General features: G+C 44.0%; 1 protein-coding gene across 1 annotated transcript; it reads left to right on the top strand.

Moving 5' to 3' along the window:
* Window positions 1–7,960: 7,960 nt before the first annotated feature.
* Window positions 7,961–18,380, top strand: LOC140728104 (C-X-C chemokine receptor type 1-like). Its single transcript, XM_073046302.1, has 2 exons — window positions 7,961–8,046; window positions 14,340–18,380. Exon 2 carries the CDS (start codon window positions 14,343–14,345, stop codon window positions 15,399–15,401), a length of 1,059 nt encoding a protein of 352 aa, XP_072902403.1. The 5' UTR covers window positions 7,961–8,046; window positions 14,340–14,342; the 3' UTR covers window positions 15,402–18,380.
* The last annotated feature ends 3,225 nt before the right edge of the window (window positions 18,381–21,605 follow it).

Here is a 21,605-nt window from a genome sequence, read left to right as displayed (position 1 = left end):
CGCTTCCAATGCTCTTGTAACAGAAGTAGAGGTGACTCTGGCCCTTCTTGTACACAGCCTCTGTGTTGGTGCTCCATTCTGTCATCCAGGTGCACCCCCAGGTACTTGTTGGTCCTCACCACATCCATGTCCTCGCCATCGATAGTAACAGGGAGCAGTGCAGGCTTAGTCTTCTTAAAGTCCATCACCATCTCCCTTATCTTACTAATGTTGAGTTGCAGATGATATAGTCAGATAGTCCATTATCCGCTATGGAAACTCCAACCTGCTTTTCCCCCAGCTGTACAAGGGCTATATGGTATTGAAGGCACTTGAGAAATCAAACAACATGATTCTCACAGTGCTGCCCTGTTTATCCAATGGGAGTAGACTCTGTTCAGTAGGTAGATGACAGCATCGTCAACTCCAGTGGGCTGCTGGTAGGCAAATTGCAGGGGATCGAGGGCTGAACTGACCAGGGGTTGGAAGTGAGCCAGGACCAGCCTCTCTAGGGTCTTCATGATGTGTGAGGTCAGGGCCACTGGACGGTAGTCATTCAAGGTTTTTGATCGGCTGCTTGGCCCTTCTTGAGTACTGGGACCTGTTACGTACCCCGTAACTGGGTCACTTACCCCCAAAGATAGAGAGGTCCGTTGAAGTCTGATGGTACTATTTTTAACAGTATTTATTGGTACAAATACACAAAAATAATATCAATGCAAACATACAGATAATATACGTCATCAATACTAAATCTAAAAGCGTGGGTATAATAACAATCAATAAGAAATAGCTCTATCGTTGTCTAGGGGATAATGTATTGTCCAATGGAAATATAAAAGTCACTTTAGTTCATGCAGGCTGCAGCCTTTGGTTGGAAAGAGAGACGGATTTTTAGAACTTGCCAGTCTTTTCCTTTTTATGATGTCGATCCTTCGAAATTTCGTTGGTGGTGGTTTCTCTTCTTTAGCTAAGCCGTCTTCCGTGGTAAGGCCCCAATCCTGGCAACGGGAAAGGACACACGTGGGCCCTCCACCGGCTGTCGCTATTAAACGCTGTCACGGGATTTCAAGCGTTTCTCCTGGTGCGTCTAAAGGGGTTGTTCCCCAGACCCTCTTTTATCCTTACTCACGGGGTCTCAGGTGTCAATCAGGTTGGGATGATGCCATCCCCCAACCAGTCCATGTTGCTCATTCCCTGAGGGCTTCAATGAATAGCACAGTGCTCAATACACAATTCCGTCTCCAAGAGACAATGGCCATTTTCCGTGGCTTTGTATCGCTGAGGGGCCAGGACACATTCCAAACGTCTCTCTCTCATTTCCTGGGTCTCCTGACCTGAATTAATAGCGATCTTGCGATTCTCAAAAAGGAGGGGGCTACTTTGTACCTTTTGGCCCCTCAGAGTTGGGGCACAGTTGTAACAGACCATACATGATGTTTTCCTCACAGTCAGGACCCTTTCCAGGCTGAGACTCAGATTGAAAATGAGCTGGAGAACTCCACACAGCTGCTCAGCAAACTCCCTCAGGACCCTGGGGTTCACACCGTCTGGTCCCAATGTTTTGCCGTGTCTGAGTTTCCCCAGAGTTCTTCTCACCTGCTCAATAGTGAAGGTGAGTCCATGATGACTGGGGAGTTGGTGGAAGGTGCATGCGGGGCAGGTGAAGATTGGGAGAAAAGATTGTATGTGGAGGTGTTAATAGTAGGTGCAGGGCAAGGAGGAGATGTGTTTTAGGTAACAAACCAAATCTCCTCAAAGTCCTAATGAAGTATAGACACTGTCTTGCTTTCTTTATAGCTGCATCAATATGCTGGGACCAGGTTAAATCCTCAAACATCTTGATATCTAAGAACTTGAAATTGCTCACCGTCCCTGATCCCTCTGAGGTTTAGTTTGTGTTCCTTCGTCTTGCCCTTCCTGAAGTCCACAATCAGGTCTTTCACCTTACTGACTTTAAGTGCAAGTTTGTTGCTGTGACACCACTCAACTAGCTGGTATCTCTCACTCCTGTATGCCCTGTCGTCACCATCTGAGATTCTGCCAACAATGGTTGTATCATCAGCAAACTTATGGATGACATCTGAGTTGTGCCTAGCCTCATAGTCATGGGTGTAGAGGGAGTAGAGCAGTGGGCTAAGCACACACCCCTGAGGTGCTCACTGAAGTTAAGAAGGATGAGGGGAACCTCATTACCGAGGAAGGTATGACAGTGGCTATACTTCATTAAGAGTTTGATGCTGCGCAAACCTGATCTTTATTCTTTGGAATGTAGGAGAATCAGAATGACTTTATACAAAAAAATTATGAAAGGCATGGAGAAGGTAGATTGCAGCAATTTTTTCCCCAGGGTAGAGGATTCCAGAACCAGAGAGCATAGAGATAGGATGAGAGAGGATAAGCTTTAAAGGAGCCTGAGGTGCAAATTTTTTCACACAGCTGGGTATGTGGAACAAGCTGCCAGAGGAAGTGGTTGAGGCAGGTACACTTACAATGTTTCAAAGACATTAAGAGAGTTAAGTAGATCGGATAGGTTTAGAGATACAGGCTAAACACGGGCAAATGCAATTACAAAGAAGACATGCCAGTGGCTGTACAATATTAGGAGCTTGAGAAGATTTGGTATCCATCATTAAGGACCCTGCTCCCAGGACAGGCCATCTTTGAACTGCTACCATCAAGGAACCTGAAGGTACACGCTCAACATGTTAGGAACAGCTTTTTCCCTCCATCACCAGATTTTTGACCATGAACCCATGTACACTACCTCACTTGCTTTAAGCTCTTTTTACACTGCTTATTTTATGTGTGTGTGTGTGTACACGTGTGCGCATGTGGGTGTGCATTTGTAAGTGTGCGTGTGCGCATGTGTGTGTGCATTTGTGAGTGTGCGTGTGTGCACGCGTGTGCGCATGTGTGTGTATTTGTGAGTGTGCGTGTGTGCACACGTGTGCGCATGTGCGTATGCATTTGTGAGTGTGTGTGTAAAATCCCCGGTTACAGACCATGCTTTATTTCATTAATAAAGTTATGCTTTCGGGTATTTTATTTTCTGTAGATTTTCTCAAAACGCAGTGAGTGTTTCTTTAATTACATTACACAATCAGGTATTTCATTTTTTGCTGTTTAAAATTTAGTTGATTAATAAGTTAGGCTTGGTCATTTGTCTTGGGAACATTCTAGAGAGAGTGCAGGGGAAAAGGAATGGGGAGCCATTTTTTCTACACAGAGCACTGGATCAAAGGAGTTTCGGGGAAGAAGGAGAAAGAGGGAGAATGAAACCGGACAATGAACAGTGGAAATGGTGAAATGCTCACAGAACCCCGTTTGGAAGGACAGACATCAATGCCAGAGAATCTTCAGGCAGACTATGGTTTCATAATGCCTAGCCTGCACACGACATTGGAGGGAGTTTGATGGGTTGCATGGGTACATTTTTTTTATTGGACTGGTTCAGAACCGTTTCAGTACCGTGAGAAAATGAAGTGAAGCAAACTGGATTGATTATGTGACAATGACCTCCAGGTTTATACTTAGTTGTAACTTCCTGGCAAAAAGTAAATTTTGATGGGTGTGTCAGTATTCATACAAGTAATAGTCTTATTTTTTCCCTGAGAAAAAACACTCAAACATTTATGCTTTGTTAGCCTATGATGAGAGGGTTACACATAAATATAGTCGTTATTTTGCATTGTAATTTCTAGTATATTTTATGTATTGCACTGTGCTTCTGCCACAAAACAATAAATTTCACAAGGTCAGCGACAATAAACCTGTTTGTGAGGAGATTTAGAGAGATACAGGTCAAATGCAGGCACATGATCACCTTGATCACCTTGGACAAGTTGGGCTGAAGGACCATAAAAACATATGCTATTTCCTTGCTCTGTAACACCCCAAACGTACTTGCACAAAACTTCACCACTATCTCAATTATCCCAAATTAAATGACTACCGCCCAGTGACACTGACACCAATCCTCACGAAGGGCTTCGACTGGCACTTACCACGATGTCTATTCCTGCCGCGTTGGACATGCTTACTGACAGAACCACTCTACAACAGCTGGCATACCACCTGTCCCAAACACAAGGACAAGGACACATGTCAGAATGCAGTTTCTGGATTTCAGGTCCACATTCAGCACTATTGTCCCACAGTCCTTGCTGAACAAGCTCCTGCTCCTCAGTCTAAGTACACCACAGTGCAACTGGGTGCTAGACTTCCTAATGAACAGACTTCAGAAAGTCAGGACATACAACATCTCCTTTCTCCCCATCATCCTCAACATGGGTGCCTCCCAGTTCTATGTGCTGAGCCCACTGCTGTACTCTCTGCTCACACACGGCTGCACGGCCAAGCACGCATAAACAAGTTCGGTGATGGCATGAGAGTGGTGGGGCTTTTCACCAACAATAACGAGACAGCCTACAGAGAGGAGGTGGAAGACTAGAATACACAAATGGTTAGACGTGCCTTCGTATGAGAGCGTTATATCATGGAAATGGGCTCTTTGGCCTATCTAGTCTGTGACAAAGTTATTATGCCAAGACCCATCAACCTGCTTCTGGACTGTAGCCCTCCACACCCCTCCCATCCATGTACTAATACAAACTTTTCTTCAATGCTGAAATTGAACCCACATCCACTGGCAGCTCGATCCACACTCTCATCACACTCTGAGTGAAGAAGTGCCCCCTCATGTTCCCCTTAAACATTACACCTTTCACCCTAACCCTATGACCTCTGGTTCCAGTCTCACCCAACCTCAACGGAAAAAGTCTGTTTGCATTTCCTATCTATACCCCTCATAGTTCTGTATACCTCTATCGAATGTTCTGTCATTCTCCTGCACTGCAGGGAGTAGGTTCCTATTGGATTCAGAATCAGATAATATCACTGGCACATGTCACGAAATTTGTCATTTTGCAGTAACAATACTTTGCAATACATAATAATAAAAAGTGTAAATGACAATAAGAAATATATATAAAAATGAAAAATTAAATAAGCAGTGCAAAAAGGGAGCAAAATTAGTGGAGCAGTGGACATGGGTTCAGTGTTCAATCAGAAATCTGATGGTACTGGGAAGAAGCTGTTACTGAAATGTTGAGTGTGAGTCTTCAGGCTCCCGCACCTCCTCCAGGATGGTAACAATGAGAAGGGGCATGTCCTGGGTGAAAGAGGTCCTGAATGATGGATGCCGCCTTTTGTAGCTGTCTTTAATGTCTGTGGGGCTAGTGGTCATGATGGAGCTGGCTGAGTTTACAACCCCCTGTAGCTCTTTCAGATTCTGTGCAGTACCCCACTCCCTATACAATGATGCAACCAGTCAGAATGCTCTCCACAGAACATCTGTCGAAATTTGTGAGTGTCGTTGGTGACATATCAATTCTCCTCAAACTCCTAACGAAATATCGCCATTGTCAAGGCTTCTCTGTAATTGCATCAATATGTTGGGCCCAGGATAGATCCTCAGAGACGTTGACACCCTGAAACGAGAAACTACGCACCCTTTCCACTTCTGATCCCTCGATGAGGGCTGGTATGTGTTCCCTCGACTTCCCCTTCCTGAAGTCACAGTCAATTCCTTGGTCTTACTGACATTGAGTGCAAGTTTATTGCTGTGACACCACTCAACAGCTGTGTCATTGGAAAATTTATAGAAGGCGTTTAAGCTGTGCCTAACCACACGATCATGGGTGTCAAGAGAGTGGTGCTGTAGGCTGAGCACATATCCTAATGTACCAGTATTGATTATCAGTGAGGTGGAGATGTTACATCCAATTCACATGGACTGTAGTCTTCTGGTGAGGAAATCAAAGACCCAGTTGCAATGGGACGTTCAGAGGCCCAGGTACTGGAGCCTATTGATTAGAACTGAGGGTATGATTGTGTTGAACACTGAGCTGTAGTCTATAAATTGCAGCCTGACGTAAGTATTACTATTGTCCGGGTGACACAAGGCCAAGTGGAGAGCCAGTGAGATTGTATCCACTGTAGACCTATTGTGGCGATAGACAAATTGCAGTGGGTCCAGCTTCTTGCATAGGCAGGAGTTGATTCTTGTCATGGCCAACCTCTCAAAGTACGTCATCACAGTCGATGAGTGCCACAGGGTGATAGCCATTGCAGCTCACAGTGGTCTTCTTGGGTACGGAAACATTGCCACCCATTTGAAGCAGGTGGGAGCCTCCGACTACAACAGTGATGATTTGTAGAGCAAACACGAGGGAATCTGCAGATGCTGGAAATTCAAACAACACACACAAAATGCTGGTGGAACACAACAGGCCAGGCAGCATCTATAGGGAGAAGCGCTGTCGACGTTTCGGGCCGAGACCCTTCGTCAGGACTAACGGAAAGGAAAGATAGTAAGAGATTTGAAAGTAGTGGGGAGAGGGGGAAATGCGAAATGATAGGAGAAGACCGGAGGGGGTGGGATGAAGCTAAGAGCTGGAAAGGTGATTGGTGAAAGTGATACAGAGCTGGAGAAGGGAAAGCATCATGGGACGGGAGGCCTCAGGAGAAAGAAAGGGGGGGAGCACCAGAGGGAGATGGAGAACAGGCAAACAACTAAATATGTCAGGGATGGGGTAAGAAGGGGAGGAGGAGCATTAACAGAAGTTAGAGAAGTCAATGTTCATGCCATCAGGTTGGAGGCTACCCAGCCGGTATATAAGGTGTTGTTCCTTCAACCTGAGTTTGGATTCATCTTGACAGTAGGGGAGGCCATGGATAGACATATCAGAATGGGAATGGGACGTGGAATTAAAATGTGTGGCCACTGGGAGATCCTGCTTCCTCTGGTGGACCGAGCGTAGGTGTTCAGCAAAATGGTCTCCCAGTCTGCGTCGGGTCTCACCAATATATAAACGTGATGGTTTGAAGATGTCCTTGAACACTCATGTCAGTTGGTTGACTCAGGTTTTCAGAGCCCCACAGTTACACCATCAGGGTCTGATGCTTTGCAAGGGATCACCCTTTTGAAAGATCTGACGTCAGCCTCCAAGACGGAGATCACAGGTCACCAGATGCTACAGGGAATCGGGCAGGTGTAGTTTAATTCTCCCTTTCAAAGTGTGTGTAAAGAGCATTGAACTCACCTGGGAATGAAGCATCGCAGCCATTCACGGTGTTAGCTTTTACTCTTTCGGAAGTAATACACCGCAAACCCTGCCAGAGCTAACGTGCATCCAATTCTGTCCCTAACCGCAATCAGAAATGCTTTTTGAAAATAGCCTTCTGTAGGTCTTGCCTGGACTTCTTGTGTAGTTCTGGATAACCAATCTCGAATGACACAGGTCTAGCTTTTGGCAGACTATGAATCTCCTGGTTCATCCATGGCTTTTGGTTTGGGTATGTCCGGTATGTATGTGAAGACACATGCTCATCCACACAGGTCTTGATGGATCATAAGCAGAGAAGATTATACAACATAGGAGTAGAACTAGGACATTTGGCCCATCGATTCTCCTCCACCATTCCATCATCAAGACTGATTTACTATCCCTCTCAGCCCATTCTCCCGTCTTCTTCCCATAACATTTGATGGCCTTACTAATCAAGAACCTTATCCAGACTTGTCATTTACTTTGTTGGTTATTTTGTACACATGTAATTTATGTATAAAATAAACAATTTTAAGTTTGTTTTCTTGAATGGTAATGCAGCTCCACCCTGGGCATGTGAGTCTCTGATAAAAAAACAACTTGCATTTGAACAGCTTTGACCAATGACCCCAATTCAACAGGAACACAACAGGAAGGAGAGATAATGTTGCAAATTGGGTTGGTTCTGTCACAACCTGATTTCACCCATACAGATGACGCACATTCTTGCAGTTCCCAGTCTGTGAAATTTGCCTGGTTTCTTCCCATAGGTAGACACTTTTCAACATTTCTTACAATACCTCACCAGTTTACAGACGGTCGTTATTGTTCGACTGACACATTCCTGTAAACAAACCTCATCAAAGGCTCGGTGTGTGTCTTACCGGTTAGATGAGCAAAGGAATAAGTTAACCCTCACACCGGCAAGTCGGAAACATCAAACTCCTGTCGTAAGGTAAGCAGATTTTAATCATCCCACTTATTGACAGACCTCTTCAGCATTCTGTAGAGATTTGTGAGAGTTTCTGTGAACATCTATAATGCAATGATTTTATAATGCTGTTTACATTGTAAACACATGCTGGTATTCGTTTAGAACATAGAACAGTACATCAGAAACAGGCCCTTTGGCCCACAATGTTGTGCTGAACCAATTCAATGAGTAATTAAACAATTAACTTATCCTTTCTGCCTACACGATGACCATGTCCTTTATTTTTCCTCACGTTCATGCGCCTATCTCAATGTCTCTTCAAACTCTCATGTGTCTACCTCCACGCCAGGCACCCATCACTCTCTGTGTGAAAAAAACTTGCCCCTCACATCTCCTTTGAAATTTCTCCATCTTTGTTTAAATGCTTGCCCTCTGCTATTAGATATTTCAACCATGGGGAGAAGTTACTCTCTATCTACTCCATCAATGCCTCTCATAATCTAATCAGATCTCCCCTCAGCCCCTGCCATTATTTATGCACATGTTATTCCACATCCAACCTTTAACCTGTAACTTTTTTAGCTTTTCTATTAATGTAATACTTTATTGTTCATTTTAAAACATTTCTTTATTTGTTATCATTTCGAATGTTGTTGTTATCTGTTGTATCTCGTCCCCTGACCAGCACACCTCAGCAAATTCCTAATAGTGCCGTGGTTAGCACAATCACTTTACAGCACCAGCGATCACTGATTTGGGTTCGATTCTTGCCACTGCCTGTAAGGAGTTTGTTCATTCTCCCTATGAATATGAAGGTTTCCTCTGGGTGCTCTGGTTTCCTCCCACATTCCAAAGACATACGGGTAAGGGTTAGTGACTTGTGGGCATGCTATGTTGGCCCGTGAATCACGGTGACAGTTGCAGGCTGTCCCCAACATGCTTTCGGTATGTGTTGGTCATTGATACAAAACAACACATTTCACCGTAAGTTTTGATGTTCATGTAACAAATCAAGTTTTTTTTTAAAGCAAAGATCTTAAACCTTAATTTTTAGGTCAGAGGCAGATTAAGTTTTGTAAAGCAAGGGGATAAAGGTTTTTGATTTGCTTCTGTAGGATTCTTGTTCAGCCCATCAAAGCTGATTGACTTAATTGTACCCCAAGGGATATTCAGTGACTTGGAAATGTTCTTGTATCCGTATCCCGACTTGTGCTTTTTCATAGAGTTGCTTGGAGTGTTCTTTTATATTCATGGTGTAGTCTTTGCCAGGATACTGACTCACCAACAGTTGGACCTTCCAGATACAAGTGTATTTTTAGTACAATCAGTTGAAATACCCTGACTGCACACCGTGATCTCCATTTAGCTAATTATGTGACTTCTAAAACCAATTGGCTACACCAGTGATGATTTGGTGTGTCTTATTAAAGGGGGTGAATACTTACGCAATCAATTATTTTGTGTTTTATCTTTGTAATTAATTTAAATCACATTGTAGAGATTTGTTTTCACTTTGACATGAAAGAGTTTTTTTTTGTTGATCAGTGTCAAAAAAGCCGAATTAAATGTACTGTGATTCAATGGTGTAAAACAATAAAACATGAAAGGAGAGAAAAGAGGAGACCAGTAGTGATAGGGGAGTCGATAGTTAGGAGGACAGATAAGAAGTTCTGTGGGAGACATTGAGAATCCCAGATGGTCTGTTGCCTCCCTGGTGCCAGGGTCCGCGATATCTCAGACCGAGTTCTCAGTATTCTCAAGAGAGAGGGTGAGCAGCCAGATGTCGTGGTCCATGTAGGGACCAATGAGGTGGATAGGAAAAAGGAGGAGGTCCTGCAAAGAAAATTTAGGGAGTTAGGTGCAAAGTTGAAGGACAGGACCTCCAGGGTTGCAATCTCAGGATTGCTACCCATGCCACGCGCTAGTGAGGCTAGAAATAGGAAGATAATGCAGCTAAATACATGGTTAAGGAATTGATGCAGGTGGGAGGGCTTCATGTTTCTGGACAATTCCTTGTTCCAGGGAAGGTGGGACCTGTTCAGACGGGACGGGTTGCACCTGAACTGGAGAGGGACTACCATCTTTGTGGGAAGGTTTGCTAGTGCTGCTCCAGGGGGTTTAAACTAGATTTGCAGGGGGAGGGGAACCAGAGTGTTAGAGCAGATTGTGAGGTGGAGGAGGATAAAGATCATACCAGAGCTGCAAGTATAGTGCATGGAGTAAAGCCAGATCTAGCATATAAAGAGGCTTTGAGGAAAGAGAAACAGAATAAAGGGTGTAAAGGTAGTAAGGTAGAAGGGCTAAAGTGTGTGTACTTCAATGCAAGAAGCATCAGGAACAAAGGTGATGAACTGAGAGCTCGGATACATACTTGGAATTATGATGTAGGATTGGAGGGAGGCGAATGTTGTCCCCTTGTTCAAAAAAGGTAGTAGGGATAGTCCGGGTAATTATAGACCAGTGAGCCTTACGTCTGTGGTGGGAAAGCTGTTGGAAAAGATTCTTAGAGATAGAATCAATGGGCATTTCGAGAATCATGGTCTGATCAGTGACAGTCAGCATGGCTTTGTGAATGGCAGATCATGTCTAACAAGCTTGATAGAGTTCTTTGAGGAGGTGACCAGGCATATAGATGAGGGTAGTGCAGTGGATGTGATCTACATGGATTTTAGTAAGGCATTTGACAAGGTTCCACATGGTAGGCTTATTCAGAAAGTCAGAAGGCATGGGATCCAGGGAAGTTTAGCCAGTTGGATTCAGAATTAGCTTGCCTGCAGAAAGCAGAGGGTCGTGGTGGAGGGAGTGCATTCGGATTGGAGGGTTGCGACTAGTGGTGTCCCACAGGGATTGGTTCTGGGACCTCTACTTTTTGTGATTTTTATTAATGACCTGGATGTGGGGGCAGAAGGGTGGGTTGGCAAGTTTGCAGACGACACAAAGGTTGGTGGTGTTGTGGATAGTGTTGAAGATTGTCGAAGATTGCAGAGAGACATTGATAGGATGCAGAAGTGGGCTGAGAAGTGGCAGATGGAGTTCAACCCAGAGAAGTGTGAGGTGGTACACTTTGGAAGGACAAACTCCAAGGCAGTGTACAAAGTAAATGGCAGGATACTTGGTAGTGTGGAGGAGCAGAGTGATCTGGGGGGTACATGTCCACAGATCCCTGAAAGTTGCCTCACAGGTAGATAGGGTAGTTAAGAAAGCTTATGGAGTGTTAGCTTTCATAAGTCAAAGGATAGAGTTTAAGAGTTGCAGGGTAATGATGCAGCTCTATAAAACTTTGGTTAGGTCACACTTGGAGTACTGTGTCCATTTCTGGTTGCCTCACTATAGGAAGGATGTGGAAGCATTAGAAAGGGTACAGAGGAGATTTACCAGGATGCTGCCTGGTATAGAGAGTATGGATTATGATCAGAGATTAAGGGAGCTAGGGCTTTACTCTCTGGAGAGAAGGAGGATGAGAGGAGACATGATAGAGGTATACAAGATATTAAGAGGAATAGATAGATCGGACAGCCAGTGCCTCTTCCCCAGGGCACCACTACTCAATACAAAAGGACATGGCTTTAAGGTAAGGGGAGGAAAGTTCAAGGGGGATATTAGAGGAAGGATTTTTTATTCAGAGAGTGGTTGGTGCGTGAAATGCACTGCCTGAGTCAGTGGTGGAGGCAGATACACTAGTGAAATTTAAGAGACTACTAGACAGGTATATGGAGGAATTTAAGGTGGAAGGTTATATTTATGGGAGGCAGGATTTAAGGGTCTGCACAACATTGTGGGCCGAATGGCCTGTACTTTAGTGTGTTGTTCTATATTCTATGTTCTATGAAAATTTCCAGGGGAGGAGGGTGAATGCTTTTTATAGCCATTTTACATGTGACAAATAAAGCTAATCTATCAAATTTTATATTATATAAAACAGTGATAATAAACCAGATTCTGATTCAGGCTAAGGGAACACCAGGTTTTGGAGAACAAGGATTATTGGTGGAATATTTTCCAGTCAATAGCTTTTGCTGTATCCAGTCCTGTATTCACTGTATGTTTCAATGGACATGTGGCAAATTCACTTTATCTTTAAAATCTTAGCACGAGAGATTCTGCAAGTGCTAGAAATCCAGAGTAACATACAAGATACTGAAGGAACTCAGCAGTTGAGCAGCTTGTCAAGGTTTCGAGTTAGTGCCCGCATCAGGACATGGCATTAGTCCGGATTCAGAGTTCTGAACCAAAACATCGATGATATCTCACACAACAATGAGTCAGAGTACAGGAAGGTGATAAAGAACTCAGTAACATTGTGACATGACAAAATTTCTCAATGTCAGCAAAAAAACAAAGATTACCATTGACTTCAGGAAGGTGCGGGGGGGGGTGGGGGGGGGGCAGTACACATGCTCCTGCCTACATCTTAGTTTTACTGAGTTTATCATAATGTATCATTATTTTCATGTGTTACACTGTACTACTGCCACAAAACAACACCTTCCACAATATATGTCAGTGGCAATAAACCTGATACTGATTCTGAAAGTTTTCAATTCCAAGATTATCCAACATCATCTGAAAATAATACTCTCTGGCACCCAAGTCCAGACAAGAGAGGGAAGAGGTTTCAACACACAAGGGGACACCACTGACTCACTGCCTTCCCCACTGATGCTAGAGGTAAAGAGTGTGAGACAGCTCTGTCAGAACGTTCTCCACACAGACACTGCTTGACCTGCTGAGTAGATCCTGCCTTTATTTCAGGTTTCCGTTGTCTGCGCCTTTCTTTGCTTTTCTTGTGTCACTGAGTTAAAGTCCCCACCATTATTGTCCCTACCAGTGCACTGTAATGAAAGGTTTGTGTAATCAGCGGCTGAGGAGGTCAATTGAGATCATCGGGGTCTCTCTTCCCACCATTACAGACATTTATACTACACGCTGCATCCGCAAAGCAAACAGCATTATGAAGGACCCCATGCACCCCTCATACAAACTCTTCTCCCTCCTGCCATCTGGGAAAAGGCACCGAAGCATTCGGGCTCTCACAACCAGACTATGTAACAGTTTCTTCCCCCAAGCCATCAGACTCCTCAATACCCAGAGCCTGGACTGACACCAACTTACTGCCCTCTACTGTGCCTAATGTCTTGTTTATTATTTATTGTAATGCCTGCACTGTTTTGTGCACTTTATGCAGTCCTGGGTAGGTCTGTAGTCCAGTGTAGTTTTTTTCTGTTTTGTTTTTACGTAGTTCAGTCTAGTTTTTGTATTGTTTCATGTCGGTCCACAGTCCTGAAAATGTTGTCTCATTTTTACTGTGTCCTGTACCAGCAGTAATGGTCGAAATGACAATAAAAAGTGACTTGACTTGACTTAACTTGACGATGGATCTCAGATCAATAGGGGAGCTTAACAATAATGTTTCCCCCTTCCTCTCAGTGCTCCCTTTATCGTGGGGAATGCAGTGTTAGAGAGGCCTTGCTAGAGAGAAATTTGTTAACTTAGCAGCAGCAGTCCAATGCCATACACAATCTAGCAGAGAGAGAAAATAATAATAATAAATTAAATAAAACATAATAATAAATAAACAAGTAAATCAATAATATATATTGAATAGATTATTAAAAATGTGCAAAGACAGAAACACTGTATATTAAAAAAAAGTGAGGTAGTGTCCAAAGCTTCAATGTCCATTTAGGAATCAGATGGCAGAGGGGAAGAAGCTGTTCCTGAATCGCTGAGTGTGTGCCTTCAGGCTTCTGTACCTCCTACCTGATGGTAACAGTGAGAAAAGGGCATGCCCTGGGCGCTGGAGGTCCTTAATAATGGACGCTGCCTTTCTGAGACACTGCTCCCTAAAAATGTCCTGGGTACTTTGTAGGCTAGTACCCAAGATGGAGCTGACTAGATTTACAACCCTCTGCAGCTTCTTTCGGTCCTGTGCAGTAACCCCTCCATACCAGACAGTGGTGCAGCCTGTCAGAATGCTCTCCATGGTACAACTACAGAAGTGGTGACTTCCTTTGCTTTTCTTGCCATGTAATTGAGGGGGTTTAAGTCCCCACCATGATTATTCCTACCCCTGCTCTGTAATGTTTGTGTAATCAGTGACTCAGGATGTATCTTAGATCATTAGGGGAGCTCAAAATTACATTGCTGATATGTTCCTTGGAGTTTCCTGGACTGTGGGGAATGCAGTGTTGCCGAAACCTTGGCCAGTCTGGGCATTTGGGGGTGAGAATGATGCTTGCAGATTTAGTGCGTATTCTAAGAATGTTTGCATTAATGGAAAATGCCTTATCTTTAATTGATCTTTTTTTTTCCAGAAAATGGCTTCTTTAAAGCTCAAAATTCCTTCTCATTATAGAGCAAATGAAACTTCTGGAACTCCATTTGTAGTTGATCCTGACACAACTCCTTGTATATTTGAGATATATCCAGCCACGAACACTCTAGTTGCTGTTGTCTACAGCCTGGCGTGTTTCCTCGCTGTGACGGGGAACCTGGTGGTGATAATTGTTATTCTTTGCAGCCGACGTGCAACCTTGTCCACAGATATCTACTTGCTCCATCTGGCCATGGCTGACCTGCTCTTTGCCGTCTCTCTGCCCTTCTGGGCAGTGGATGCCACGTCTGGGTGGGTGTTTGGAGATGCCATGTGTAAGGTTGTCAGCATTCTCCAGGAAGTGAACTTTTACAGTGGCATCTTGTTGCTAGCCTGCATCAGTGTTGACCGTTACCTCGCCATCGTCCACTCTGCCCGGTCCCACAGGCAGAAGCGGCCATTCCTGATCAAACTGGTCTGTGCTGCTGTGTGGGTGCTGGCTGTTGTCCTGTCTTTACCCATCCTCTACAAGGTCCAAGTAAGGGTCAGCTCCAACAAATACATCTGTAATGAGGATCACGATGGTGAATATGATGAGAAATGGAAACTAGCCACCAAAATCTGTCGCCATGTCATTGGGTTTCTCATCCCACTGGGTGTCATAGTCTTCTGCTACAGCGTCACCATCCAGAGACTGTGTCAAACGAAGGGATTCCAGAAAGAGAAAGCCTTGAAGGTCATTATCGCTGTGGTGCTCGCTTTCCTCATCTGTTGGCTGCCGCACAATATCACTGTGTTTATCGACACTCTGGTGAGGATGAGGGTCACCATGGCCTCTTGTGCTGGGCGCGACCACATTGACCGAGCTCTGTTTGCTACCCAGTGTTTGGGGTTTCTGCACAGCTGCGTGAACCCAATATTATACGCCTTCATCGGGGTGAAATTCCGGGCGAACCTGCTCAGACTCCTGGCTGATAAAGGACTCATAAAGCACACTGAGGAATCTCATTTTCAGAGATCTGTCCGGCCATCAATCTCTGGAACAACTTCAACCGTCATTTAGACACGATCCGTGCCTTGGAAACATACGTCAATGAAGGAAACCAGGATTTCCCAGTGGCCAACTATTTTACTTCCAATCCCCAGTCCCATTCTGACGTCAGTCAATGGCCAATTGTGCTGCCACAATGAGGCCACTCTCCTCCACCTGGGCATCCACCACCCTGATTGCATGAATATGGATTTCTCCAACTTCCAGCAATTGATCCCCCTCCCCTTCTCTCCTTTTACATTCCCCATTCTGGCCCCCTTCTTACCTCTTCTCATCTGCTTCTCACCCTCCCCATGTGCCCCACCCCCTTCCTTTTCCCCCACGTTCTACAGTACTCTCCAATCAGATTTCTTCTTCTTCTTCTTCTTCTTCAGCAGCCTTTAACCTTTTCTACCTGTCACTTTCCAGCTTCTTACTTCATTCTCCACCCCTCCCCCACCCACCTGGCCTCACCCGCCATCTTGTACTCCTTCCCCTCCCCACACCATCTTCCCCCTTCCTTTCCCATCCTGATGAAGCCCAAAATATCGACTGTTTATTCATTTACATAGATGCTGCCTGGCCTGCTGAGTGTGTGTTGATCGCGCTAAGAACTGCTTTAACAATAGAACCTTCCAGCTGAACATGGAGGATCTGGAGTCCAACAAACCACAATAATCAGAATCAAAGGATGCACTTAGCATAGATTCTCAGAGCAACACAGAATTAAGGACATTGAGTTCAGAAATCAGGAAGTTATATTGCAGCTTTATAACACTCTAGTTTGGCTGCATCAGGAGTATTGCGTACATTATTGGAAGGATGTGGAGCTTTGGAGAGGATGTTGAATAGGTTTGCCAGGACGCTGCCTAGATTAGGGGGCATTTGATATAACAAGAGACCGGACAAACTTGGGTTGTTTTCTTTGGAGCAGCGGAGGGTGGGGGGAGATCTGATAGAGGTTTATATGATTATGAAAAGCATAGATGGCGTGGACAGATAATTTCTTTTTCCCAGGGTTGAAATGTTTGCTACCAGAGGGAATTAATTTCCAAAGCAGATGTGAGGAGCAGGTTTTTTACAAAGAGAGTAGTGGGAGCCTGCAATGCACTGTCTGGGGTGGTGATAGAGGCAGGTACATTAGGGACTTCTAAGAGACATTTAGAAAGGCACGTGAATGTGAAGAAAATGGAAAGATATGGATATTAAGGCAGAAGAGACTAGTTTAGTTCAGTTAGACTAGTTGACCAATTGATTATTAATTTAAACTGATTCAGCACAACACTGTGGACTTTTCTATGTTCTACGTTCAGTCCGTCTGTAGCCTCCGTCATCATTCCTCTCAGCTGGAGTGAACGCTGGCAAACCTTCAATGCAATCGCCGTTAGCCCTTACGCCAATGCCACACTGCCTCCCTCTCTCCCCGTAAGTCCTGATGCCTTCAGCAACTGTGTTATGTTCACAGCTGATTGATGCACCCCGTGTACCATGCTACTGGTTGTAACATGACCAATTACAAAAGTAAATTTTGGGGACATCTTAAAATGTGTGTTCAGCACCTCAGCCAGGTTTACAAGCTGGTTGAACATGCAACTTTCTGGAGATTATAGAACATAGATTAGCATAGCACAGAACAGGCCCTTCAGCTGAACTTTTAACTGATTACAAGATTAATGTAAGCCTTCCCTTCTATATAGTCCTCCATTTTTCTATCATCCATGTGCTACGTAAAAGACTTTTAAATGCCCCTGATGTATCTGCCTCTACCACCACTCCCTGTGTATAAAACTTACCTTTGGCATCCCCCCACCTATACTGTCCCCCAGTCACCTTAATATTATGTCCACTTGCATTAGTCACTTCTGCCCTGGTAAAAAGTCTCTCACTGTTTCACTGATGTGAGTGACACAGGACTTGAGATTTACAATGTGAAGACTAACAAATGACAAAAAATATGGCTTATGCCAGAAGTGAACACCCCATCACATTCCCTTACTACTGCAGAAAAAAAGTTATGAAAAGATTGACAGAGAGATCTTGAGTCTGGTTTGGGCTGTCAAACATTTCAACCAGTACTTGTAAGGGAGAGAGTTTACCCTCATTACTGATCATCAACCACTAGGGTCCATGCTCAATCCACAGAAGGGTGTTTCACGAACAGCAGCAGCAAGAATGCAGAGATGGGCTCCGCTTCTTGGAGGACGCAATTGCAAGATCAAATTCAAGGGGATGTCTAATCATGGAAATGATGATGGACTATCCTGTTTACTCTTGGAAAAGAAAATATCTGCAAAATTTACAAATTTTTTTTGAACCACAGGGATCTCTGCTCTTTGTGATGTATGTAAATGAATTGGATGATCATGTAGATGGGTGGGTCAGTAAGCCTTTTGTAGATGCTGCGAAGATTAGTAGTGTTGTACTCCCTGTGTATAAAACTTACCTCTGGCACCCCCCCCCCACCTATACTGTCCCCCAGTCACCTTAATATTATGCCCACTTGCATTAGTCACTTCTGCCCTGGTAAAAAGTCTCTCACTGTCCACTCAATTTTTGCCTCTTATCATCTTGTACACCTCTTTTGAGTCTTGAAGACATATTAGACCAGAAGGGCCTGTTATTGTGCTGTAACTCTAAATAAAAATTGAAAATAAATACATTTTCTGGCTTGCTGTTTTAACAGCCAAGGATATATTCCATCTGGACCCAGGAATTGATCCACATTCTAAATGGCTAAATAGTTAAACATCTCCCATCCATTATCCCATTCTAAAACTACAGGGGGACATACTATATCTCACTGAAAGATGTTTCCTGCAAGTGTATTTATGCCAAAAGCAATTACTTTTGATCAAGAAAGCAAAGACTGTGTAGTTTATATTACTACTTTTGGTTGGAGATGTGAATAGAATTGTGTGAACTGTGTAATTTGTGTAATGATGTAATGGAATTTACTTTACAACTATTCTGTATGTACACTGACTGTCTGTGGAATAAAACAGCTTTGATTCATGCCCGGTCTCACCTCTCCTGCTTATTCTGTCTGTTTTCTTTACAGCGCAAAATCAGATTATCCAGGGCAGAGCCAGGGCCGGATTAACGTAGTAGCAAAAGTAGCATATGCTACTGACCCCGCATTTTCGAGGGTCCCGCCCGCACTAAATACTTGCAAGCTGCAGTCTGGTGAAATCGGCATTCTCACGACTGTTAGAGTGAGTTTTGGGTAGACGATTCATTTACACTTAAATAAATGACTTCAGCCATCTGTCTTCTGTTCCTTGACAAAATCAAAGCAAGAGGCGGAGAGTGAAGGACTAAAGACATCTCAGAGAGAAGCCATTCTTTTTAACTGATCGGGGAGTAAAGGCTAGACTGCGCAGGCGCGTGACGTAGCTCACCAAAGGTTTAAGAAAAAGACAGCCACATACAGCGGCCATCATCGGAGTGGACTGAGTCAGAGTGGGACGGCTTTGACTCAACAGGCTTCGGCGTGAACAGGCAGAGGCGAGGGTAGGTTCCGGTAAGTTTTGTTTTGTTCGTTTAGAGTAGAGAGAATGCCAGGCAGGATGTTGGAATGCTCCTCTTGCAGGATGTGGGAAGCCAGGGAGACCTCTGGTGTCCCTGACAACGATACCTGCAAGAAATGCATCCAGCTGCAGCTCCTAACAAACCGCGTTAGGGAACTGGAGCAGGAGCTGGATGACCTCCGGATCATTCGGGAGAATGAGGAGTTTATAGATAGTAGTTTCAGGGAGGTAGTTACACCAAAGGAGCAGGGCACAGGTAATTGAGTTATGGTCAGGCGAGGGAAGGGGAAAGGTCAGGCAGAGCAGGGTTCCCCTGTGGCCATTCCCCTCAACAACAAGTATACCGATTTGGATACTGTTGGGGGGATGGCTTACCTGGGACAAGTTGCGGCAGCCGGATCTCTGGCACTGAGTCTGGTTCTGCAGTGCAGAAGGGAGGGGGAAAGAAGAGGAGAGTGGTAATGATAGGAGACTCGATAGTTAGAGGTACAGACAGGAGGTTCTGTGGTCGCGACAGAGACTCCCGGATGGTTTGCTGCCTCCCAGGTCCCGGGGTCAGGGATGTCTCTGATCGCGTGCACAGCATTCTGAAATGGGAGGGTGAGCAGCCAGATGTCAGGGTAAACATCGGTACCAATGACGTAGGAAGAAAGAGTGAGGAGGTCCTGAAGAGTGAGTATAGAGAGCTTGGTAGGAAGCTAAAAAGCAGCACCTCAAGGGTGGTAATCTCAGGATTGCTACCTGTGCCACATGCCAGTGAGGGTAAGAATAGGATGAACACGTGGCTGAGGAACTGGTGTAGGGGGCAGGGTTTCAGATTTCAGGGTCATTGCTCTAAGAACTGCTTTAACAATAGAACCTTCCAGCTGAACATGGAGGATCTGGAGTCCAACAAACCACAATATTCAGAATCAAAAGGATGCACTTAGCATAGATTCTCAGATCAACACAGAATGGATACAGGCTCTTTGGCCCATCCAGACCATGGTGCTCAGCCAACTAATCACTATTTCCTGTGTTTTGCCATATCTCCCGAATTTCCACCTCTCCATGTACCTGTCCAAGTTCTTCTTCAATGATACTATTGTACCTGCCTCAACCACTTCCTCTGGAAACTCGTTTCATATACTCAGCATCCTCTGAGTGAGAAAGTTGCCCCTCAGATATTACTTGAGTAATATTGTAAATATATACTTCCAGAAGGCATTCTTTGTTTGCTTACACAATTCATCATGGAATATTTGTAAAAGTACATAAATAGCATATGTCATCACACCACCATGTCTTATGTGCACGCCTCGCTAAAGTAAAGCTAAACGTACAGGAGTTATTCCCAGCTCCCATGCTTTTCTTTCACTTCATTTTATGTTTGGAGTACAAAGCATAAAGGTGGTGATGAGGAAGTTTTGAAATAAACCTGAGATGACAACACTTACCTGCTGAAGAGCAGCACATTTTTTTCAAAAGGAGGACATAAAGACAGTCAAGTCTAAAAAAAGACTGAAAACAAGTGAAATTTGTGGGTTTATAAACAGTGAGTAACGGGTGATAACAATGATTTTCTTAAAAGCAGAAATACTAGCTATATTGGAAAGACAGATGCATTCAATTGCACCACAGATAACTGGATCTTGTATACTGAGTGAATGGAGCAGTATTTCAAAGCAAATAGAATCGCTGATCAGAAACGAGTGCCAGTCTTGTGGAGCGCAATTGATGGAAGAACATGCAGTTTGCTTCAAAGTCCAACCAAGCCAGCGAAATAAGCTTTGCTGATATCATAAATGTAATGCAGGAATATTTACAACTGAACACATTGTTGATTGCAGAATGCTTTTGGTTTCATAAGTGGAGTCAAAAGGCTGAACTGAAGAATTTGTCTAAGCTTTGCCAGTTCAGTAATGGATTTAATGATGCACTGCGAGATTGCTTAGCTTTGGAATATTACAAGAAAGCATTCAAAGCGGCTCCCAACTAAAGTACAACTCACATTTAAAAGAGCAGTTGAAATAGCTGTATCAATGGAAATAGCAGAGACGCAACTGAGTGCAGTCAGGAATGAAAGTCAGTTTGAATAAAATTGCAATATCTAAACAGAAACCTGCCTGGCTGAACAAACTGTGTTACCATTGTGGCAGGGGCTCACATACACCAGACCAATGCAGGTTTAAAGGTGAAACTAGCCTGCTGAGCACCCAAAATAAATAGACTGCGCAGGGAAGAGAAAAAGATTTTTTTTTAAAGGGTCAAGTTTCAGTTTCAAGAAGAACACCAATTTGCATGCTGTTGATGAAAATTCTGATAATGATGTGAGTGACACAGGACTTGAGATTTACAATGTGAAGACTAACAAATGACAAAAAATATGGCTTATGCCAGAAGTGAACACCCCATCACATTCCCCTACTACTACAGAAAAAAAGTTATGAAAAGATTGACAGAGAGATCTTGAGTCTGGTTTGGGCTGTCAAACATTTCAACCAGTACTTGTAAGGGAGAGAGTTTACCCTCATTACTGATCATCAACCACTAGGGTCCATGCTCAATCCACAGAAGGGTGTTTCACGAACAGCAGCAGCAAGAATGCAGAGATGGGCTCCGCTTCTTGGAGGACGCAATTGCAAGATCAAATTCAAGGGGATGTCTAATCATGGAAATGATGATGGACCAACCTGTTTACTCTTGGAAAAGAAAATATCTGCAAAATTTA

This window comes from Hemitrygon akajei, chromosome 5 (genome assembly GCF_048418815.1).
Source record: "Hemitrygon akajei chromosome 5, sHemAka1.3, whole genome shotgun sequence".
In the NCBI taxonomy this organism is placed as follows: domain Eukaryota; kingdom Metazoa; phylum Chordata; class Chondrichthyes; order Myliobatiformes; family Dasyatidae; genus Hemitrygon; species Hemitrygon akajei.
This window is presented reverse-complemented; position numbering and strand designations above follow the sequence as displayed.

Coding starts and splice junctions, on each gene's coding strand:
- LOC140728104 (XM_073046302.1), top strand. CDS start 14,343: ATGGCTTCTTTAAAGCTCAAAATTCCTTCTCATTATAGAGCAAATGAA.